Below are 23,202 nucleotides of genomic sequence, written 5' to 3' on the forward strand. Positions count from 1 at the left end.
AGCTGAGAGCGGAGCTGGGGTGAGAAGCTCCCATCATTAATAACAGCACAGTTTTCTGCCCTTCCTTGAGATGCCCATCATGAGAAATCTCTAAATTCTCCATGTTCCAGACTGGTTCTCTCCTTCACAGGTGACTGCCTAGCCACTGGGCCTCTGAAAGGCAGGTTTCACTGCAGTCAATTCTGTTTCAGCTTGTAAAACCAACAATGACCTGGCAGACATGGCCAGAGCTGGCGGCTGCTGACATATCCATTCCTGACATCACTTACTACAATTATATTAACCGTGCCAATTGGTGTGAACTGAACCAGTTGTGAAGAGTGGCGGTGTTAAACCAGAGGGCCCATTTGTTGCCAGACTAATAAGCTGGGTCTAGGCATGGGCTTAATATTTCCATTGATAGTGAAACTGAGGAAGAATCACCCGTAGAACCTGATCCATACAGCACTCTTGAGGTAGAAGAGCAGGGGTGGATGGTGGGAGGAATAGACAGGAAGAAGGGAGAGAGGAAGGGAGGGGACGAGAGGAGAAAGGAGAAAGAGAAGAGATTCCAGTTAGTGAGATTTCACTCTTTTATGTCTTTTTAAAATGGCAGAAAATGGAATAATGTCCTAAGTATTCTTCTCTAATGCTGCTTTCTACGATGTTCAAACCATGTTACATCACTGAAGCAGAAGAGAAATAAGAAAGAACTGAAATTTTCACTTTAGCTTCTGCACTGCTGATTCCTCTATGGGACTAGGGTGATGGGGAGAAAAGTCAATTGGCTCTGAAGCAAAACAGACCAGGATTTGAATTCTTTTCCACGAACTGAGTGACTTTGGGGAAAATTACTTAATTTTTTGAGTCTCAGTTTCCTCGTCACTAGGAGATAAAAATACTTACCTTGCAAGACCCCTCTATATGCTTCCTTAATTAGCACCCTGCACTTTGTCTATCACAACACTTTTCCTAGTTTATTGAAATTATTTTTTACAAAATGTTTGTTTGCTTTCATTGCTGGACTGAAGGCACTTTGGAATCAGGCACCGAGTTTCCCTTGCTCATGGGTATCTTTATCAAGCAGTGCAGTGCCTGGCACATAAGTATTTGCTGGAAGGATGGGTTAATTGACTGATGGATAAGTGGATAGAGGGGATGAGTGGATAGATGGTTGAATGTGGACAGATGACTCAAGAAAATCGTGAACATTAGATTTGATGTATTTGAGCTACCTACTCCCAAATCTAGAATCTACAGGTACTTAAAATTCCTTTCCACTCTCGGTAAAAGACCCCACTTCCTCTAAAGTTCCTCTTTTTGACTCTGAATATAATCTGGGCAAAAATCTTTCTTTCCTTGCCAGTAGCAACATTTCCAGGGCTGTGATTTATGAGCTGTTCTCAGGAGGATTTAGTCTGTCACTGCCACTACCACTGGTATCTGAAGAGACACAAATACCCACAGTGCGCTCAAGACACACAAAGGGAAAAGTGAAAGTCACTCAGTCTTGCCCAACTCTTTGCAACCCCATGGACTTTACAGTCCATGGAATTCTCCAGGCCAGAATAATGGAGTGGGTAGCCTTTCCCATCTCCAGGGATCTTCCAAACCCCAGGATCAAACCCAGGTCTCCCACATTGCAGGCAGAGTCTTTACCAGCTGAGCCACAAGGGAAGCCCAAGAATACTGGAGTGGGTAGCCGATCCCTTCTCCAGGGGATCTTCCCGACCCAGGAATTGAACTGGGGTCTCTTGCATTGCAGGCAGATTCTTTACAAACTGAGCTATTAGGGAAGCCCCAAGACATACAAGGAAGATATTATTATAATAGGAGAAGAAAATGGCTTTTCTGAATGGCAAGAGTAGAGAGCTGGCTGAAGGTATCCCTAAGTTGTCTTCTCTAAGGAGAAGACATCTCCTTCAGGTCGAGAAGTAACTGAGTAGTGGGAGAGGGAATGGGGGAAGGGCAAGACAGGGGTAGGGGATTAAGAGGTGCAAACTATTATGTATAAAAATAAGCTATAAGGATATGTTGTACAACACAGGGAATATAGCCAGTATATAGCTATAGCTATAAGAACTATAGATGCATTATAATCTTTAAAAATGTACAATTTTATGTTGTATACCTGTAACTTATATAATATTGTACATCAATTATATCATAGTGAAAATGCTAAGTCCTAACCACAGGACCACCAGGGAATCCCAAAGAAAAGATTTTTAAAAGCCATTTTCTACTAAAAAAAAGAGAAGTAATTAAATAAAATAGCCTCTCTTTCCTCTCCATTTTAACAGCACTTTTCAGTCTAACCTTTCTGTATAACATACCAGTTTCTACCTTATGCTTTGGTTGCATGCATATGTGACCAGGAGTCAGAAGCCCAGCAGGCAGTGCTTGTTGAATGAGTGAATGAGCTGATGTCTTTATTTCATCTCCTAATTGATTTCTTGTGATTAGATTCTGTATCCTGCCTTTATAGCTCTATCAGTGCGTAGTGCAATATTTTGTGCCAAGTAGTCTGTAAGCTTTAGGTAAATATTTGTTGGACGAGTAAATGAATGCCCAAAAGGGCTTCTGGAGGAAAGCCAGGAAGACATTCCTCTGATGAAAAAAATTTGTAAGGAGGCAGGAGAATGCTGGAAGGGAGGATGTGGGGGGTGAGGATGGTGGGTGGGGAGAGAAGAGAGGCTTCCAGGCTGAATGGAAGTTGTGGGTGTGGAGTTGTCTCTGAAGAAATAGCAGAGGAGGAAACGTGTGAATGTTAAAGGAGGAAATAGTCCACCAGGAAAGCAGCTCCATCATGCTGGGAGGAACTTAAATGTTGTAGAAACTCAGGAAGTAGGGAGAAGGCCCTGGAGGAGAGACCAGGGACATGGACAAGCGGTAATGACAGTGACATCCAAATTACAGCTCCTTTGTCTTGTATCTCTCATTTCTTCTTTTTTAAATGTTCCACCATGTACTCCTGTTATAAAAAATAGTTCAACTCTTCTTGCAAAACGAAAACAAAATAGTACATACTATAAAGAAAGCTGAGCACTGAGAATTGATGCTTTTGAACTGTGGTGTTGGAGAAGATTCTTGAGAGTCCCTGGAATGCAAGGAGATTTGACCAGTCAATCTTAAAGGAAATCAGTCCTGAATATTCATCAGAAGGACTGATGCTGAAGCTGAAACTCCAGTACTTTGGCCACCTGATGTGAAGAACCAACTCATTCGGAAAGATTGAAGGCAGGAGGAGAGGAGATGAGGATGAGACGGTTGGTTGGCATCATCACTGGCATCGATGTCATCACATGGCATCAATGGACGTGAGTTTGAGTAGCTCCAGGAGCTGGTGATGGGCAGGGGAGCCTGGCGTGCTGCAGTCCATGGGGTCGCAAAGAGTCGGACACGACTGAGCAACTGAACTGAACTGAACTGTACATACTAGACACATACATCACAATTTTCTTCTTATGGCTTTAAGTCCCTTTCTCCTACTTCACCAAAAGAGACATGCCCAATAAAGTCAACATAAACAATTCTGTCTGACCACATACACAGAAAGTAACACCAGGACACACTACAAAACAGAAAGAGGTGTCATCTGCTTTGTGTCCAAAGGTTTCTTCTCCCTGTCTTGTGTGAGGTGAGTAACCATCATTGAATATGCTGTGTGCCAAATCCCAACATAAGTCCAACATATGTCAGGTCTCAGGAGAGATGGTGAATGTTTCTTTATCTCTCTTGATCACGGTCCCCCTTTATTGTAAAGATATTTTCGCTCCCATGTCACTGCCACACCTCGCAAAAAGAGTTGTTCATACTCACAAGTTCAGTTTTCTCAACTTGCATTCACCCCTCATCTTACTTAACTGTGGCTTCTGCCCACAGTCCTCTGCAAGGTCATATAAACTACTTGCTGCTGAAGCAGTGAGTCCTCCTCAGGCTTATCTTATGTGAACAGCTTCTGGTACATTCGACCACTTCTCCTTTTAAAAATCTTTTTTGTTACCTCATCTCATGCTTTCTCTCTTATCTCTTGGGTCTCTACTTACTCTCTTTTTCTTCTCAACCCTTAAATGTTGATGTTCCTGGAGATTTCTGTCAAAGGCCTTGTTGTGTCAACTACTTTGGTGACTGCAGTCGCCATCTGTATGTTGGGGCTTCCGTTTCCAGATCTCTTGGCCAGATCTCTCTTCTGAACTCCAGGCCCCTTAGATAGGCTCACTTGGCTGTCCCATACATGTCTCTTTCCAACAGGGAAAAGCCGTGTGCATCGCCATCTGCCAAACCTGCTTCTCCTCTGGTCTGCCCTATTTCTGCGAATGGCATCACTATCCATCCAGCTCCCTGTGCCAAAAACCATTCATCTTCTTCCATCAGAAGTCACTTTTCCTCCTCTCCTTCTCTGTTTACATCCACTTTATCACAAAGTCCTGTAGATTCTGTCTCCTCAGCATCTTCCAAACCCATTCCATTTTCTCTATCTCCACTGCCATCATTAGAATTCCAAGCATTAGTGTCCAGCCTGCTTAGGTTGTGACCCAGCTCCCTGATTGGTCTCCACCCTGCTTACCTCTCTCCCTCTCATCTTCTCTTCCTCCAATTTGACTTCACACTGCAGTTGGAGTGATCTTTCTAAAATACAAACTGGTAGCTGCCTCCTGCTTGCTTATATTTCCCCTTCCTTCTAGAACAAGGGCAAGCCCTTAGCATGATTTTAAAAGCCCTTAATTATCTGGTCCCTGCTTGCCTCTTTAATTTTATCCCCAGCCTCTCTGAAACACATACACACACACACACACACACACACACACACACACACACATTCTCTCTGTTTCAGCCAGGAGTCTGAACCACTTCTAGCTCTCAGGGCCATGTTCTGTCTTGCTTCTGGTCTTGACAGGCCACACCTTGGCTAACAGTCGTGATCTATGAGCCCATTTGTTCACAAGGCACTGCTTGCCATGGGTGCTGTTGGTAGATATCTAGGTGATCGCATACCTCTTTGACTAGGCTTAATGTACTAGAAGTTACTTATGATTCTCTCAGTCTTGCTAGGTCTTGCTGTTTGACTCCACTTCTCTAGGAGTCCTGGACAGAGCTGCTCAAAGCCAGATGTAACTGTCCCAGGCCCCATTCAGGCTTCCGAAGTTTTGGAAGTTCTGCTAGATACTCCTCTTATATACTCTCTTGCTGTTGGGTTGCCTCCTTATTTCTTTGTATTCCTGTTGTGAGTCATGAAACAAATCTGCCTTTCACTTAACCAGTGCTTTATTGAGCACCTGCTATATCCTGAGATACCACAGTCAGGGCCATTCTGGTCAGGCCATTCCAGTCATGCTGTTGGTGCCCAGTCAAAGGGATGAGTGAAGGCAGAATGCAACCTGGACTTCCCTTGCCAGGCCTGTGCTCTGACTCAGGGTTCTGTCTCCTGGAGGAAGCCTTTTCTTCACACACAGATGTTGTCCAGTGGCCAAGTCATGCGCCTGCCTGAAATGGGTGCCTTTTAAAAATTCATCAAAGGTGAGGGTAACCCAGGCATCAGAGAACAAGATGCATGAGGTTCTTGCTCTCATAAGTAGGTCTGTCTAGCCTGGCCTATGCTTTTGTCTCCAAATACAAACAAAGAAATACATAGCACGTAATTTTTAAAAATCTGATAATAAAGAGGCTCTGCCAAGAGTTAAAAAAAGGCATCCAAGAGACAACTTTGGGTTGAATGGTATAGAAGATGTCCCTGAGGAGCCAGAACATCTAAACTGAGATCCAAATAATAATGAAGCCGGCCATGTGAAAATCAGAGGAAAGAGAATGTATAACATCGCTAAGACTAGAATGATCTGGATGGATATTCAAGGATCAAAAGAGAGGCTGAAACAATAAGGTCCTTCTGTATAGTACAGGGAACTGTTTTCAATATCCTATGGTAAACCTTATTGAAAATGAATATTTTTTAACAAAGTATATATATATATATATATATATATGAAAAGTATACTTTTAAAAAGTATATATATATGAAAGCATTAGTCACAACTGTGTCTGACTCTTTGGAACCCTATGAACTGTAGCCCACCAGGTTTCTCTGTCCATGGAATTCTGCAGGCACGAATACTGGAGTGGGTAGCCATTCTCTTCTCCAGGGAGTCTTCTGGTCCCAGAGATCAAGCCTGGGTCTCCTGCACTGTAGGCAGATTCTTTACCATCTGAGGCACCAGGGAAGCCTACGTATAACTAAATCACTTTGCTGTGCAGCAGTAACTAACACAGCACGGTAAATCAACTATACTTTGATAGAAATGAAAAACAAAAGAAAGGCTGGAGTAGTGGGCAAGAGAGGAGACAGATGAGATGACCAGGGCAAGGGCCAGGGTCCAGATCATGCAGAGCATGAAGCCCTACCTGCCTTGTTCACAGAGGCATGCCCAGGGCTTGTCTCACTGTGTATATTCAATAAATACCTGTTGAAAAGGAGCGTCTCCTCCTGCCTCTGCATACGAAGGGGCCCTGAAGCTCCGTGTGGCCCCGGTGCCCTCTAGTGACCACAAACTCCAGCCCAGGGCCCTCAGTGGATGGCTTCATCATCTTCAGAAAATCTCAGCTTAGCCTTGGCCTTGGGGCCCAGCCTGTGGGCCCATCAATAATTTCCAGGATATATCTTATTAACCATTCTCTGCAAGTAGGGCTAAATCAGTTACAAAAATCCCTGAAACGAGAGGAACACATGCACACCAGGCCCTCATTCCTTACCACAGGCAGCATTTTTCAAAGCAAATACATGGATGTCTGATTTCTCTGGGGAATGCAAGGGGCCTGTGCAGGTGACAAGTGTTAGAACACATTTCTGTATATTCCTCAGCCAGTGTGACAGCAAGGAAGCTCCGTAGCAGCCTTGACATCTCAATGTTTGGTGGCAGTTAGGATGCTCTTCAGGTCATCCCACCGCTCAGCCGTGACACCATTGGCTGGAATGGCTTGACAAGACCATGCAGGCTGCATGCTTTGGCCCTTCACACACTTCCCAAGACCCAAGCTTGGGCACTGTGTGTGTCTGTGTGTCTGTGTGTGAAGGACATGTTGCAGCGTGTGCAGAAATATAGCATACTCCTCGGGCTGTGCTTGTTTGCTTTCATTTGGATCCCAACCCATTCTGGGCCCATTAAACTAATCACCCCACAAATTCTGAACTGTCATCTCAGTGTGTGGCTATCCCATGGCTGATTGAAAAACCTGTTCCCACCCAACTCCCTTGGAAAAAGCCCATGAACTGCAGCCCATTTGCAAATGTGGGCATCCATAAATCAAAAGTGACAGCAGAGACCTGGCTCTTCTGGGCAAGGGGATGGCAGAGGGAGAGACCCAGTTCTTCCACCCTCTACTTCCCAAATGATTCCCCTGATGCAATATAGGCAGCTTTGTCTGACATATTCTGAAGGGTGGGTCATCTCCAACCTCCTTGGTAGATCATTCTTGAAGTCGGTGAACCTTTCACTCCTCTTGTTTTCCAAAGCCCCTGCTTGTGTGTTTCTGAGTCTAGTCATCCTCCACTGAGCCAAGCAAAAGAATCTGGCTCTCCTGGATGTTTACAGGTATTTCCTCTTTAGTTGTCACTTACCCAAGTGTAGCACATGGCATTCTCTAATTTTTCTTCATTAATCAGTCCCCAAATTCCTTTACACTTGCTCTTCAAACCAACGTATTTCTGGAGCTGAAAATGCTTAGAAGAATATAACCTTCCAGCTGCAGTCACCAAAATGTGTGTGTGGTGGGGGGGTAGCAAAAACATGGGGGATTAGCGTGTTTTTGTCTTACTCCTCAGCCATATGTTTTCACAGGCTCATTCCCAGGAGCATTCTGTGCAGGTGTTTGCTTCTCTGCAAACACAGTTAATTTCATTTGTATATTTTTCTAATTGAGTCTCTTTTTTTGAGATATATGGATCTCAAAATGAGATATCTCAATATGAGATATATGGATATATGGTTTTTATGTGGATCATATTTGGTCTTTATTGAATTTGTTACACCATTACTTCTGTGTTAGGTTTTGGTTTTTTGGCCTCGACACATATGGGATCTTAGCTCCCCCACCAGGGAGCAAACCGGCACCCCAGTATTGGAAGACGAAGTCTTAACCACTGAACCACCAGGGAAGTCCCCCCAGTTGAGTCTAAAGGCATCAAAAATTAAATTATATATTGATAACACCAGTGTTTGGTGAGGGTGTGGAGCAGTAGGCATTTTGTCACACATGACCGAGAATTCTAATTGACACACCTTTTTGAAAGCCATTTTCACAATATCTTTGAAAATCAAAAATACACCCTCCAGCCAGAAATTCAACTTTCCAGAATCTAAACTATCCCTATAACCTATCATTGTAGCACTGTTTCAAAACATTGAAAATAATTCAAATATCCATCAGTTGGAAATGTTTACAGAAGTGAATTAAATGCATTTTGGTATTCTGGTACACAGATATAGTGGAAGACCAAGCTACAGCTTTTAAAAAGGAAACCACAATCTATATATACTGACATGGAAAAAAAAATGCTTAAGAAAGATCAGTAAATGCAAAAACTGATTGCAGGATACTATATATGATATGCTGCATGCCAGCTGCTTCAGACATGTCCGGCTCTTTGTGACCCTATGGACTGTAGCCCACCGGGCTCCTCTGTCCATGGGATTCCCCAGGCAAGAATACTGGAGTGGGTTGCTCTGCTCTCCTCGAGGAGATCGTCCCAACCCAGGGATCAAACTCGTGTCTCTATGTCTCCTGCATTGCAGGTGGATTCTTTACCCTCTGAGCTACCTGGTAAGCCCATATATGATATGAGACCATTTCTATAAACTCTATTCTAGCCATTTACAGGACAAAATCCGGAAGGATTCACAGAAGTCTATTTATGGTGCTTTTTTTCGGAGGTTAGGAACTTTCTAAAACATTTTTAAAAATTGTTGGAGTTTTTCTGCTTTTCAACATGCTGTGTATTTCAAGAGACATACGAAATTATTTTTTGTCATGCTCTTGATCTAGAAAGATGACTTTTTAATGGCACTCTTTATTGCCCCTGGCATGTGTTGGTTCCAGAATTCCCCATCTTGCCCCACAGTTCACAATGGCAGTTCTGTCTTTTCAGGGTTTAGTTAGTTCGGCACATAAGGTTTTCTTAAGACTGTTTCTATTAACCTGTATCTCCAGGCCCTTTAAACCAACTTTTCCTTCCTTTTTGTTTCATATGTTCTAGTCTTTATAGATTATTTCATTTGTGTAGTGGTCTTACCTATTTTTGTAAGGTTTTGATAGTTTTCTAAGCATCTATATCTTTTCTCTCTTTCCCATCCCTCTTTAATGAGCATATTGTCGACTTGCTTAGAATTCCTCATTAACATTTATTTCACAGAATTTTTAAGAGAGCCAAGGGAATGGGGCTTAGCCTTTGAGAAGCCCTGATCTCTTTTCTTTTGTCTTCATCCTTAGCTCCTCCTGGACAAATACTGTTCATGCTGCATGTGTTATTATAGGAATTATTTTTTGTTAGGCCTTTTCACTTGTGCTTAATTTATTTAGAGAGCATGTTCAAAAAGAAAAACCACCTAGCAATTATTTCTCATATGTGTTAATTTTTGTACAAGCAATATGAACATAAAATTAGGAAATACAGGTGGACAAAAGAAGAGAAAATTAGAAATCCCCTGTGTTTTCACTACCAGGTGTAGCAACTGTTAACAGTTAGGTTTATAGTCTTATAAATAAAACATTTCTATGTATATAATTGATTTGGCCACCTGATACGAAGAACCAACTCATTGGAAAAGACCCTGATGCTGGGAAAGATTGAAGGTGGGAGGAGAAGCGAACAACAGAAGATGAGATGGTTGGACGGCATCACCAACGCAATGGACATGAGTTTGAGTAAGCTCCAGGAGTTGGTGACGGACAGGGAAGCCTGGCGTGCTACAGTCCATGGGGTCGCAAAGAGTCGGACATGACTGAGTGACTGAACTGAACTGATGTCTATAATTACTTATATTTTTCTTAAAGTGGGATGTTTATTATTCTGTGACCTCATTTGTTTAGTACATAACATAGCATGAATATTTTTCTGTGTCATTAAGGAAGGATAATAATGTGAGCAAAGATAGAGTTTACTCATTCCAGACAAACCATCCTATCTTTACAACATGCTGTATGTTGGATAGTATTATTACTGTCATTCTATAGTCTGAAAAACTAAAGGACAGAGAGATGAGATAACTTGTTTAAGGTCACACAGCTAGTAAGTAACAGAGTTAGGGTTTTGAACCTTGACTAGCTCTAGAGACCATGCTGTGGACCACAGACCTCTGACCAGCACCATCATTTCATCGCTGTGGCATGTGGTAATTTATTTTACTACTCCTTTCTGGGTTATTAGATTCACTGCTGTACCCAGAGCAGCAGGGAACACTTTGTTCATATATTCTTGTTTGTACACATGTTCAGTTTCTACCTTAGGCTAATTCACATGAATAGAATTGCTGAGTACAAAAGGCTATACAGTTTTTAAAGTTGGATACCTATTTGTCAGAGTTTGTAAGCAATTTGTTTTTTAAGCCTCTCTGACCTTTTGAAAAATTTAACTGTCCATCTGGGTTCAATGAGAGTTTTTTTTCTTAGAACAAGGAATATTTTTGGTTCTACTTCCTCCCTTCTGCATTATATCTATTTCTCTAAAATGTTCAATAAAATGATACCCTTACTCAAAACATGATGGCTTTTGTTTTCAGTACTTCCTGTATCTTGCATCTCCTGGATTTAACTATTAGCTGTGTGCTCAGTTGCTTCAGTGATGTCTGACTCTTTGCAACTCAATGGACTGTAGCCTTCCAGGCTCCTCTGTCCATGGGATTCTCCAGGCAAGAATACTGGAGTGGGTTGCCATCCATTTCCATCTCCAGGGGATCTTCCCAAGCCAGGGATCGAACCTGGGTCTCCAGCATTGCAGGTGGATTTCTTACTGACTGAGCCACAAGGGAAGCCCTATTAGATGGGGTATGTGTATTGATGGAATAATGTCCACAGTTGACTTGATATCAATTTTCTTTTTATTGTTTTTTAGTTTTATTTTATATTGGCATGTAGTTGACTTACAATGTTGTGTTAGTTTCACATGTACAGCAAAGTGATTTAGTTATACAGATACATATATATAAGCTTCACAAGAATTGTAGGATCAAATCTGTAATATAATATACTTATATCCATTCTTTTCCAGGTTCTTTTCCCAATTGATTACTACAGAGTACTGGGTAGAGTTCTCTGTCCTATACTGTCGGTTCTTGCCAGTTATCTATTTTATGTACAGTAGTATGTATATTAATTCATACTATGTATGTTAATTCCAGTATCCTAAAATTTATCCCTCCTCCCTCACCTTTCCCCTCTGTAACCGTAAGTTTGTTTTCTAAGTAAGTCTGTGAGTCTGTTTCTGTTTTGTAAATAAGTGCATTTGTATCATTTTAATAGATTCCACATGTAAGTGATATCATATGATATTTGTCTTTTTCTGTCTGACTCATATGACTGCTTTTCTTTCTATTTTATTTTTTCTTCCGAGATTCACAAGAATTGCAGGATCAAGCCTGTTATATAATTTTTTTTTTTTCTTGCTGTCAGTTTATGTAAATTAGGGTGGATTTCCTGGCAAGGATGACAATGTGTCAGAGGCTGGAGGGCAGAGCTCCCTGCTCTAATCCCACCTCTTCCTCTGACTTATTTTATGACCTTGAGAAAGCCACTTCATCATTCTCATTTCATTTTCCTCATTTGCCAAATGAGGAAGGTGAACTCAATGACCTAGAAAACCTATTCCAGTTTTTAAAAAATATATGGTATCAGGCTATTTAAGAATATGGCAGATTTTTAAAAAATACTGTGTGAAATTGGGGCAAATGTGATGTTGGTGGGACAGTGTTGAAGGCAGCTAAAGATTTGTTTCAACAAATTAAAAATATTTTGTGCCTTGTTGCTTGACAAAAACCTCCTAACTGCACTTTAGTGGCTTGTGAAATGAATCTCTAAGACCAAGGTAATTATAGTTGCTCCACTGAAGCATGACAAATGGCCTCTCACTTTGGATTCTTTTATGAGAAAGAAAAACCTTCCGTGACAACAGCACTGGAGCTTAATTACAGCCTCCAGATCTGGGGGCAAGAATACAGATAGTTACTGACTGTAGCCAAGGGAGAGGAGACATGAGCCTGAGTTTACCTGGGAAGAATCAGGACAGGGTGATGTAACCATAACAACACAACAGCATTAGTGGGGCTTCATGGAGAACTTGCTATTTACCAGGCTCTGTCCCAAGAACTTTATATATATTAAATCATTTAATTGTCACAATAAACACAAGCAATCAGTTTTACGGTAGGTATATTTATTTTTTGGTTTAATAAAGATGAGTATTGGAGGCTCTTAAAAGAAGTTGGCTTAAAACTCAACATTCAGCAAACTAAGATCATGGCATCTGGTCCCATCACTTCATGGAAAGTAGATGGGGAAACAGTAGAAACAGTGACAGACTTTATTGTTTTGGGCTCCAAAATCACTGCAGATGGTGACTGCAGCCATGAAATTAAAAGATGCTTGCTCCTTGGAAGAAAAGTTATGACCAACCTAGATAGCATATTCAAAAGCAGAGACCAACAAAGGCCCATCTAGTCCAAGCTATGATTTTTCCAGTAGTCATGTATGGATGTGAGAGTTGGAGTATAGAGAAAGCTGAGCGCCAAAGAATTGATGCTTTTGAATTGTGGTGTTGGAGAAGACTCTTGAGAGTCACTTGGACTGCAAGGAGATCTAACCAGTCCATCCTAAAGGAAATCAGTCCTGAACATTCATTGGAAGGACTGATGCTGAAACTCAAATACTTTGGCCACCTAATGCAAAGAACTGACTCATTTGAAAAGACCCTGATGCTGGGAAAGATTGAAGGCAGGAGGAGAAGGGGATGACAGAGGATGAGATGGTTGGATGGCATCACTGACTCAATGGACATGAGTTTGAGTAAACTCTGGGAGTTAGTTGTGGACAGGAAGGCCTGGCGTGCTGCAGTCCATGGGTCACAAAGAGTTGGAAACAACTGAGCGACAGACTGAACTGAAAAGAAGTCGAGTAACCTGCTTCATGTCATTCAGCCAGTAGTTGTCAGAGGTACAGTCTGAGCCCCGAGAATTCCTTCATTTATTTAGCACATGCTTTTTGAATGTCCATTATATGCCATGCAACCTTCTTAAGGGTCAGTGAGGTCTAAGTGAATGAGGCAAAATTCCTGCTTGTGTAGAGTTTAGCTAATACTGGGATGAGGCCAGTAATAACAAGCCAACAAATCAATAAATAATTTCTGATGGTAATAAGTGCTATGCAGGAGAGTGGGAGGTGGGAGAAGGCTGTTTTATGTAAGATTGGCAAAGATGACCCCTGGGAGGTGAAATTTCAGTTGAACCCCACAAGATAGAGCAAGTCAGCCATGCAAAAGTCTGTTAGAGGAGAATTTTTACTTGGAGGGCCCACAGGAGCAAAGGCCAGGGGCCTTGCCTTGGCCTGGCTTGTTCTGGGAAAAGAGAGAAGACCAGTATGGTTGGATAATACGTGAAAAGCAGGGAAATGCCTGCGGTGGAGTGGAGAGGAGGGCAGGACTGGAGCCCACAGTATAATGTTTGTATGTATATGTGCTCAGTCACTCAGTCATGACAGACTCTTTGAGAGTCTATGGACTGTATAGCATGCCAGGCTCCTTTGTGGAATTCTCCAGGCAAGAATACTGGAGTAGGTTGCCATGCCCTCCTCCAGGGGATTTTCCTGACCCAGGGATCGAACCCACATCTCCTGTATCTCTTGCATTGCATGTGGATTCTCAACAGCTGAGCCATCACGGAAACCCATAATGTTTGTATTTTATTCCAAATGTAGATGAGAGACAATGGAGGATTTTTAAACAAGGCAGCATTATGATTATCCAGTCTCTATGGACAGCTTTCTTCACCTTTATGTGACATTGCCAGCAAGGAGCAATCCAAAAGGGAGTAAGTGTTTATGTGTAGGGAAGGCTAAATGCAAGTTTAAAGGATCAGTACAACTCAGTCGTGTCCGACTCTTTGCCACCCCATGAATTGCAACACACCAGGCCTCCCTGTCCATCCCCAACTCCCGGAGTTCACTCAAACTCATGTCCATCAAGTCAGTGATGCCATCCAGCCATCTCATCCTCTGTCGTCCCCTTTTCCTCCTGCCCCCAATTCCTCCCATAATCAGAGTCTCTTCCAATGAGTCAACTCTTCACTTGAAGTGGCCAAAGTACTGGAGTTTCAGCTTTAGCATCATTCCTTCCAAAGAACACCCAGGACTGATCTCCTTTAGAATGGACTGGTTGGATCTCTTTGCAGTAAAAGGGACTCTCAAGAGTCTTCTCCAACATCACAGTTTAAAAGCATCAATTCTTTGGCACTCAGCTTTCTTCACAGTCCAACTTTCACATCCATACATGACTACTGGAAAAACCATAGCCTTGACTAGACGCACCTTTTTTGGCAAAGTAATGTCTCTGCTTTTGAATATGCTATCTAGGTTGGTCATAACTTTCCTTCCAAGGAGTAAGCGTCTTTTAATTTCATGGCTGCAATCACCATCTACAGTGATCTTGGAGCCCAGAAAAATAAAGTCTGACGTTGTTTCCACTGTTTCCCCATCTATTTGCCATGAAGTGATGGAACCAGATGCCATGATCTTCGTTTTCTGAATGTTGAGCTTTAAGCCAACTTTTTCACTCTCCACTTTCACTTTCATCAAGAGGCTTTTGAGTTCCTCTTCACTTACTGCCATAAGGGTGGTGTCATCTGCATATCTGAGGTTATTGATATTTCTCCCGATAATCTTGATTCCAGCTTGTACTTCTTCCAGCCCAGCGTTTCTCATGATGTATTCTGCATATAAGTTAAATAAGCAGGGTGACAATATACAGCCTTGACGTACTCCTTTTCCTATTTGGAACCAGTCTGTTGTTCTATGTCCAGTTCTAACTGGTGCTTCCTGACCTGCGTATAGGTTTCTCAAGAGGCAGGTCAGGTGGTCTGGTATTCCCATCTCTTTCAGAATTTTCCACAGTTTATTGTGATCCACACAGTCAAAGGCTTTGGCATAGTCAATAAAGCAGAAATAGATTTTTTCTGGAACTCTCTTGCTTTTTCCATGATCCAGCAGATGTTGGCAATTTGATCTCTGGTTCCTCTGCCTTTTCTAAAACCAGGTTGAACATCTGGAAGTTCACAGTTCATGTATCACTGAAGCCTGGCTTGGAGAATTTTGAGCATTACTTTACTAGCGTGTGAGATGAGTGCAATTGTGCGGTAGTTTGAGCATTCTTTGGCATTGCCTTTCTTTGGGATTGGAATGAAAACTGACCTTTTCCAGTCCTGTGGCCACTGCTGAGTTTTCCAAATTTGCTGGCATATTGAGTGCAGCACTTTCACAGCATCATCTTTCAGGATTTGGAATAGCTCAACTGGAATTCCATCACCTCCACTAGCTTTGTTCATAGTGATGCTTTCTAAGGCCCACTTGACTTCACAATCCAGGATGTCTGGCTCTAGGTGAGTGATCACACCATCGTGATTATCTGGGTCATGAAGATCTTTTTTGTAGAGTTCTTCTGTGTATTCTCACCACCTCTTCTTAATATCTTCTGCTTCTGTTGGGTCCATACCATTTCTGTCCTTTATCGAGCCCATCTTTGCATGAAATAGTCCCTTGGTATCTCTAATTTTCTTGAAGAGATCTCTAGTCTTTCCCATTCTGTTGTTTTCTTCTATTTCTTTGCATTGATCACTGAGGAAGGCTTTCTTATCTCTTTTTGCTATTCTTTGGAACTCTTCATTCAGATGCTTATATCTTTCCTTTTCTCCTTTGCTTTTCACTTCTCTGCTTTTCACAGCTATTGGTAAGGCCTCCCCAGACAGCCATTTTGCTTTTTTGCATTTTCCATGGGTGTGGTCTTGATCCCTGTCTCCTGTACAATGTTACGAACCTCGGTCCATAGTTCATCAGGTACTCTATCTATCAGATCTAGTCCCTTAAATCTACTTCTCACTTCCACTGTATAATCATAAGGGATTTGATTTAGGTCATACCTGAATGGTCTACTGGTTTTCCCTACTTTCTTCAATTTAAGTCTGAATTTGGCAATTAAAGGATAGAAGCTGATATTTCAGGTGAAAATTCTAGGTTTTTCACAGAGCAAGACTGAAATGAGCAGTGAGAGGCCATTTAATCCAGATTTCTAACTTCAGATAAGAAGCCCTTTAGGAGATCCAAGTTGAGTATCTGAAACCTGAATTAAGGAGACTACTTATTTAGAGGAGAACTTCCCTCAGCATGTAGAAAGATACACTTTTCAGTTCTGAATATTCTTGACCTCTTCTTGGTCTGGGGGTTCTACTTAGCTTATAGAGTAAATCTCATCTAAAATAATAAAGACGTCTTTGGGTAGACGACATCTCAGGAATTCCTGCTACTATGCAGTCTGGTGTATGTGTATGTGTGTATTGGCTCTATATCTTTGAAAAAGACTTTTGAAGGTGTCATCAGTGTTTTAACATATAGGACCTGGCTTTTCTGGTGAGGTAGTATTGTATGGATGGTTCTAGAATTTTGTTGTAAACTCAGCAATATGATTTATTTTACTTGAGAGTTCTTTATAAACAAACACCATATTAATCCATTAAACTTGGTCTGTGTTACATATAGGATGGGCTTCCCAGGTGGCTCAATGGTAAAGAATCCTCCTGCAATGCAGAAGACACGGATTCAATCCCTGGGTCTACAAGATTCCCTGGAGAAGAAAATGACAACCCACTCCAGTGTTCTTGCCTGAAAAATCCCATGAACAGAGGAGCCAGGAGGGCTACAGTCCATGGGTCTTGAAAGAGTCAGATACGACTTAGCGACTAAGCAACAACAACATATAGGATGAAATTAATTGCTTGTTTAGGTTAAAAGCTCACTATTACATTGTCCACTTTGACTAAAGTATTAGGAGTTTCACTTTTTTTAGCAAACAAAGTTTGCATAACAACATAAACCATTATTAATACGTTGTTTTGTGTGTGTGTCTATGTGGCTGATTATCCATAGAGAGGTTCCTGACTAGGTAAGCCTAACTATCCAGATGTTTTTGTATGAAACTGTCTTAGGAGGTGTTTAGTTGCCTCTGTGATAGGATGGGCCCCAGAGAGTAAGTAATTGTGAAAGAATTTCATTTAAGCTACACAACTGTGATTGAGTAAGATTTGGGGGAATTTCACCACTGCAGTTTCTTTTTATGTATAGTAAGCATATTGGAGAAGGCAATGGCAACCCATTCCAGTACTCTTGCCTGGAAACTCCCATGGATGGAGGAGCCTGGTAGGCTGCAGTCCATGGGGTTGTTAAGAGTCGGACACGACTGAGCGACTTCACTTTCACTTTTCACTTTCATGCATTGGAGAAGGCAATGGCAACCCACTCCAGTGTTCTTGCCTGGAGAATCCCAGGGACGGTGGAGCCTGGTGGGCTGCCGTCTATGGGGTCGCACAGAGTCGCACACAACTGAAGCGACTTAGCAGCAGCAGCAGCAAGCATATTTGTTTTTTAGGAGGGGAAAATTTCTCAAACTGTCTTATTGCATGAGATTAGAAAGTTTCTATTCCTTTTCATAAAATTTTAGTATGTGACAGCAACAGAAGGACAAGGGCACATTAGGCTGGGTGAGTGATGCCATACACGTGCAAGGTGACAAAAACTGTTCCCTCATTGAAAAGTGCTGAACTAAAAGAACTCTTCAAAGTTCCCCAGCTCAATATTCTGTGAGTCGGGGAATGGATTTTTCCCTCTGGCTGTTTAAGCTGGAGTATGTTTTACCAAGACCTTAGCTATGAGCTCAGGAGGACTCTAATAACTCCATCAGAATTATAAAATCAGCTGTCAGCCTTGGGATTGTTGAGCTGACTGAACAAGCAGATTTTCTCCCATTGTCTGCCTTCTAGTTTGATGAATAACAGTTTCGTCCTCTCCATTTTGTTGCAACTCTTTTCCTCTGACACTTCTGATTGCTGAAAGGTTTTCTGGAAATTTCCTAAGTCACACACTGGAGTAAATTCAAGGACATGATGAGATTCCAATTGAATCATCAGTGTCTCTGCTGTCAGACCTAGTGTTTTAGGAGTTCAGTTGGCTGAGTGGTACAACTTCCCAGATTTAATATTACATACTTGCCACTGTGCATCTTGCCCTCAAGTCTAAATAAATGGGCTAAAGGTCTGATTGGAATCTGTGAGATAAACTATATGTTTATTATGCCAAGTTAAGTAAATACTGTTTGAAAGGATTACTGGAGGGTACAATCAAGTTAATTGCTTTAAAAATCTTTTTTGATTTACTGGGCTCTATGAAAATGGTTAAGCAGTTGATTCGGTCATGGTAAGTGACCTGGACAAAGTGGTGTTGGGTCCACAAGGGTCGCCTTTCCCAATTCCTCCCTCTTGCCTGGAACTGTCCCGTAAATGAGCTGAGAGGACCCTTGGGACTGGAAGGCGAGGACTGCTGACAGTATTGTTCCCCCAGAGAAGACACATGTTGGCAGTTTGACATTCAAGCTGATGGATTGATTTCTTTCTTTTTGTTCTAGATGCTGAAGAATACCAGCCTCCAATATGGAAATCATACTGTGAGTATCTAAAATGAAAATCTCCTCAGAAGTCTTTAGCAGGCCTGCCTTTTGAACAATTTTTGCTGTTGATTTAGTGCACACACAGACTCCCTCATCACAGCCCGGCAAATCCAAATTTCTTTTTCTACTAAGGAGATATATTGGTCAGAGAAAATAGAAAGAGCCCTCTCCCCTGGAGAGGACCTATGAGAGCCAGCTGCCATGACTCACTTAGGAATGCTTAGGGAAAAAAAAAAAAGATGGATATTCTGACTCTGACTTTCTTCAGGGCACTCCTTGTCTCCCTTCCTTTCCTCTTTCCTTCCATCCTTCTTTCCTTTCTTCCTTTTTTTCCACAGCTGGTCATCAAGGGTAAGTATGTTGACTTCCATGAATTATGCTCTTGACTGTTTATCCTATATCTTAATATCATATGACATTTACCACAAAAAATTAACAGATAGGGAAGAATAATGTTTGGTCACTAACGGTGACTCCTTAGAAACAGGGTTCATTATCTGATCATCAGTCATCAATCTGACTCCCCTCATGAAGGCAGGCACTTGTCATCATCTCAAGCTCATTTTCTCTTTCCTTAGTATCACCCGCCTAAGTAATTCTCCAGTGAGAAAGGGGAGGGGTATGGTGTGGGGAGACCCCAGGAGAATAGGCTCTTGTTCAAGCTTTGCTTCTAGACAATAGTGATAAGGAGAATTATTTCTGTCGTTACTGATGTTGCCCTTGTGTCTTCTGTCCGTTGAGACCTGCCATGTACCAGCTACCATGCTAGCTCTGTGCCTGAATTCCCAAATCCCATCTTAGCCCTCAGCAATGGGTACCATTCTTATCCCCATTTCACACACAAAGGAACCACAGATCAAGGAGGTTCAGTAATTTGGCAAAGGTTTTACAGGAAGCATTACTGGGGCATTCAGAGTGGAACCCAGAAACAAACCTGACTCACAGCCTGCAAGTTTTCAGGATTTTTTTCTTTCTATTTCAAATTGATACATAAGGACATAAAGTATATACATACACACAGACGCACACAGCATATACCGGTGTGTGTATGTATCTGTAACAAAAGCAAAACAAAGCTACATAAAAGACAAACATTAGAGAAATACATAAAGCTGAGAGTAAAAATCTCCCATAAACCGCATACCATCCCCACCCCATATTCCACTCCTCCCTTCCAATCGCTGACCACTGTCCATTTTGGAAAGCATATCCTTCCAAGTGTTTAAAATACACATGCCTGATATTAAGGCATTTTTGTGGTTGGTCCCTTCTGTGAAAAATGGGTTTATGCTGTACCCGGTGTCCTTCAACTTGCTTGTTTCACTTCACAATTTGATCTTCCCATGTCAGCATATAGAGAGGCTCCTCGTTCTTTATTACACGAGTCTGTTCTTCCATCTGTGAAATAAAGGGGTTGTGCTGGGTCTCTAAGGGCCCTTCCAATCTAATGTTCTGCATTCTCATCTTCTATTTTAAAAGGCAGTGCTAATGACTAAGTAATTGGATGTTTTTGTTTGTTTGTTTCCTAATGGAGTGTGAAGTGCTCTGACAGTAAATCAACCAAATATCTGTAGTGAGAGGCATTGGGAGGGTCGCATGACTTACTGTTCCTTGCTCACCTTCTTGCACACAGCCTTGCATACGTTAACTACCCAATAAATATTTGTTGAGTGAATGCCACCACAGAGAGCTTTACTGAAGCGAGAAGATAGCACTGGCTCAGAGTCATTTCGCTTTTCCAAGAGACCTTGGGACACCCAGTGCACCTCTTAAAAGCACTTTTATGTTTTAAGGAAGCCCAGAAAAGGTGCTATTTATTACGTGTTCATACTATTAAATTTACCAGAGTGTATTGGTTTTGATTTTTTGGATCTAACCAAGTTGTGTGTGTGTGTGTGTGTGTTTGTGTGTGTGTGTGTATACTTTGCACTAGAATCATAAAAATTTAGATACACAGAAGGGACAGTTGAGGCCATTTAATACAAACCTAATGACATATATGAATTTCCTCTTTATTATACTCAGCTAATAGTCATCCAGGCTCTATTTGAGAGTCTCCAGTGATTCAGAGGAGAAGGCAATGGCAACCCACTCCAGTACTCTTGCCTGGAAAATCCCATGGACGGAGGAGCCTGGTAGGCTGCAGTCCATGGTGTCACTAGGAGTCAGACACGACTGAGCAACTTCCCTTTCACTTTTCACTTTCATGCATTGGAGAAGGCAATGGCAACCCACTCCAGTGTTCTTGCCTGGAGAATCCCAGGGACGGGGGAGCCTGGTGGGCTGCCATCTATGGGGTCGCACAGAGTCGGACACAACTGAAGTGACTTAGCAGCAGCAGCAGCAGCAGCAGCAGCAGTGATTCAGAACTGCACCCTGCAGTTCTGAGGGGAGGATGCCATCAGCAGGGCCATCCACAACATCAAAAACACAGGTACTACTGAGAATTCTCTTTGGTTGTCCTGAATCCACTAAGTCTTTGAGTTTCGATGTTGGACTACTTATAAGCTCATCTAATACTCATTGCCAACTCATGCTACTCCTTCTTATTGTCAAGTTTATCATCTACTCATTTGGTCTTTTAGCAAACGTACATTATAAGCATTAGGAGAAGCACTAGGAATCAACAGTAGCTAAAAATGTGGTCCATGCTTTCCTCAAATTTACAGCCTAGAAAGAAAGACAGATGTAAACCAATTAATATGCAAATGGACTGAAGCAACAATATACTACTCCTCTCCCTCCTGGGATTACAGAAGACTTTCTAGAAGAGGATAAATCTGCATGTAAGGTCTTAAAAGATAAATAAGAAGAAATTGAGGGCCTTCAAAACTTCATGAGGTCCATGTTAATATACAAATATGCTAAAACAATAGCATTTTCCATATCTGAAAATCCAATTAACCTATCAGAATATGAAATTTGTTTGGTTTTAAATAACTTATTGGTAAACACCAAGTGTTTCTCTTTGGAATACTCACAAACCATCCTTTGAGAGATTAATTTTAGGTGTTGATTCAAACTCATTAACGTATCATTTATGGAGTCTATAATTTTCCATCACACAATTAATTTTTCAACTCCAGTGATTATTTGGTACTTTGAAATTTCTCATACATTTGCTGGATGCTGTTCATTTTTGCCTCATTATAGGACTTGATTTAAAAATTGGTTGTTTACAGTGATTATAGAAGTATATAGGTGTGTCTTTTCTTTCATTCATCACCTATTGTTGGTTTTAATATTGACTTATTTGATACTAGATTCTTATTATGAAGCTTTTGTCCCAATTATAACATTATTCCTAAAAGAAAATGAATCTACTTCATAATGATCCACATTAAGAAGCTGTTTTTAAGTTTTAATGCTAATTGCAATGCTCTTTCATACAAATAACAGAATATTCCACTTAAACACATTGATTGACATAAGCAAAAAGTTGAGAGGCACTGGCTTTAGGCGAGACTCGGTCCAGCAACTCAAAGACATTATTGGAGCCCAGTGCGTATATCTTCCTTTCTTGGTTCTGCTTTCCTAGGTTTAGCTCCACGCTTTGTAGGCTTTTCTCTTTTAACCCCCAGAGAGCTACCACATTCTCATCCAAAAGCAACTAGCAAAGAGAGAGTCTACTTCAAACAAAAGTATTAGAATTTGTTTCAGTCTGAGTCCCTTTGCTTTCCGCCTGAAACTATCACAACATAGTTAATCATCTGTAATCCAATACAAAATTCAGTTTTTTAAAAAAGAGAGACTATTGACACCCAAATTCAGCTTTGGTGTTAGAGGCAATTAAATTTTGTTTGGTAATTGCTTTCCTGGGTATTTGGGGCTTCCCTGGTGGCTCAGAGGGTAAAGCATCTGCCTGCAATGCAGGAAACCCAGGTTCGATTCCTGGGTTGGGAAGATCCCCTGGAGAAGGAAATAGCAACCCACTCCAGTATTCTTGCCTGGAAAATCCCATGGATGGAGAAGCCTGGTAGGCTACAGTCCATGGGGTCGCAAAGAGTTGGACACAACTGAGCGACTTCACTCATTGACTCACTCACCATTGTCAATGTGCCCAGGAGAGCAGTGCTTTCTATAAATCATAAAGTAACAAATATTACAAAAAAAATTGTGTCTCAGCCCTATTTGATGTGAGTCCCCAACCCTGGCTACATGACTATGGTCAGAGAGTTGGGGTACACTAACTGCCCTAAACCAATCAGGGCACATGGCTGGAACTCAAGAGGGTTCACTCCTATGTAATCTCCATGACTGGAAACTTTGGAATATGGTTGGAGTGGGAAAGATGGAAATGGATGCCTAGAAGGCAACCAATGCATGTCTGATTTAAAATCAGCTCTCTCGATATTTTATATAAAGTAGATTGCTCATTCGTTCAACAAATGCATATTAAGTCTTTGCCTTAGACAAGACTGTGTGCTTTGATCTATGGGGCCACAAGGATGAAAACTCCATCTTGACTCAAAGAACAATGATGC

At 41.6% G+C, this 23,202-nt stretch overlaps 1 protein-coding gene across 1 annotated transcript in view; it reads left to right on the forward strand.

Moving 5' to 3' along the window:
• CHN2 (chimerin 2) overlaps positions 1–23,202 on the forward strand; it is a 339,759-nt gene that overhangs the window by 146,199 nt on the left and 170,358 nt on the right. The window contains exon 2 of the mRNA XM_027539419.1: positions 18,677–18,715. Coding sequence (XP_027395220.1) covers positions 18,677–18,715 — 39 coding nt within the window. The remainder of the gene's footprint in view (positions 1–18,676; positions 18,716–23,202) is intronic.

The sequence above is a fragment of the Bos indicus x Bos taurus genome, chromosome 4 (genome assembly GCF_003369695.1).
Source record: "Bos indicus x Bos taurus breed Angus x Brahman F1 hybrid chromosome 4, Bos_hybrid_MaternalHap_v2.0, whole genome shotgun sequence".
NCBI classification, from domain to species: Eukaryota; Metazoa; Chordata; class Mammalia; order Artiodactyla; family Bovidae; genus Bos; species Bos indicus x Bos taurus.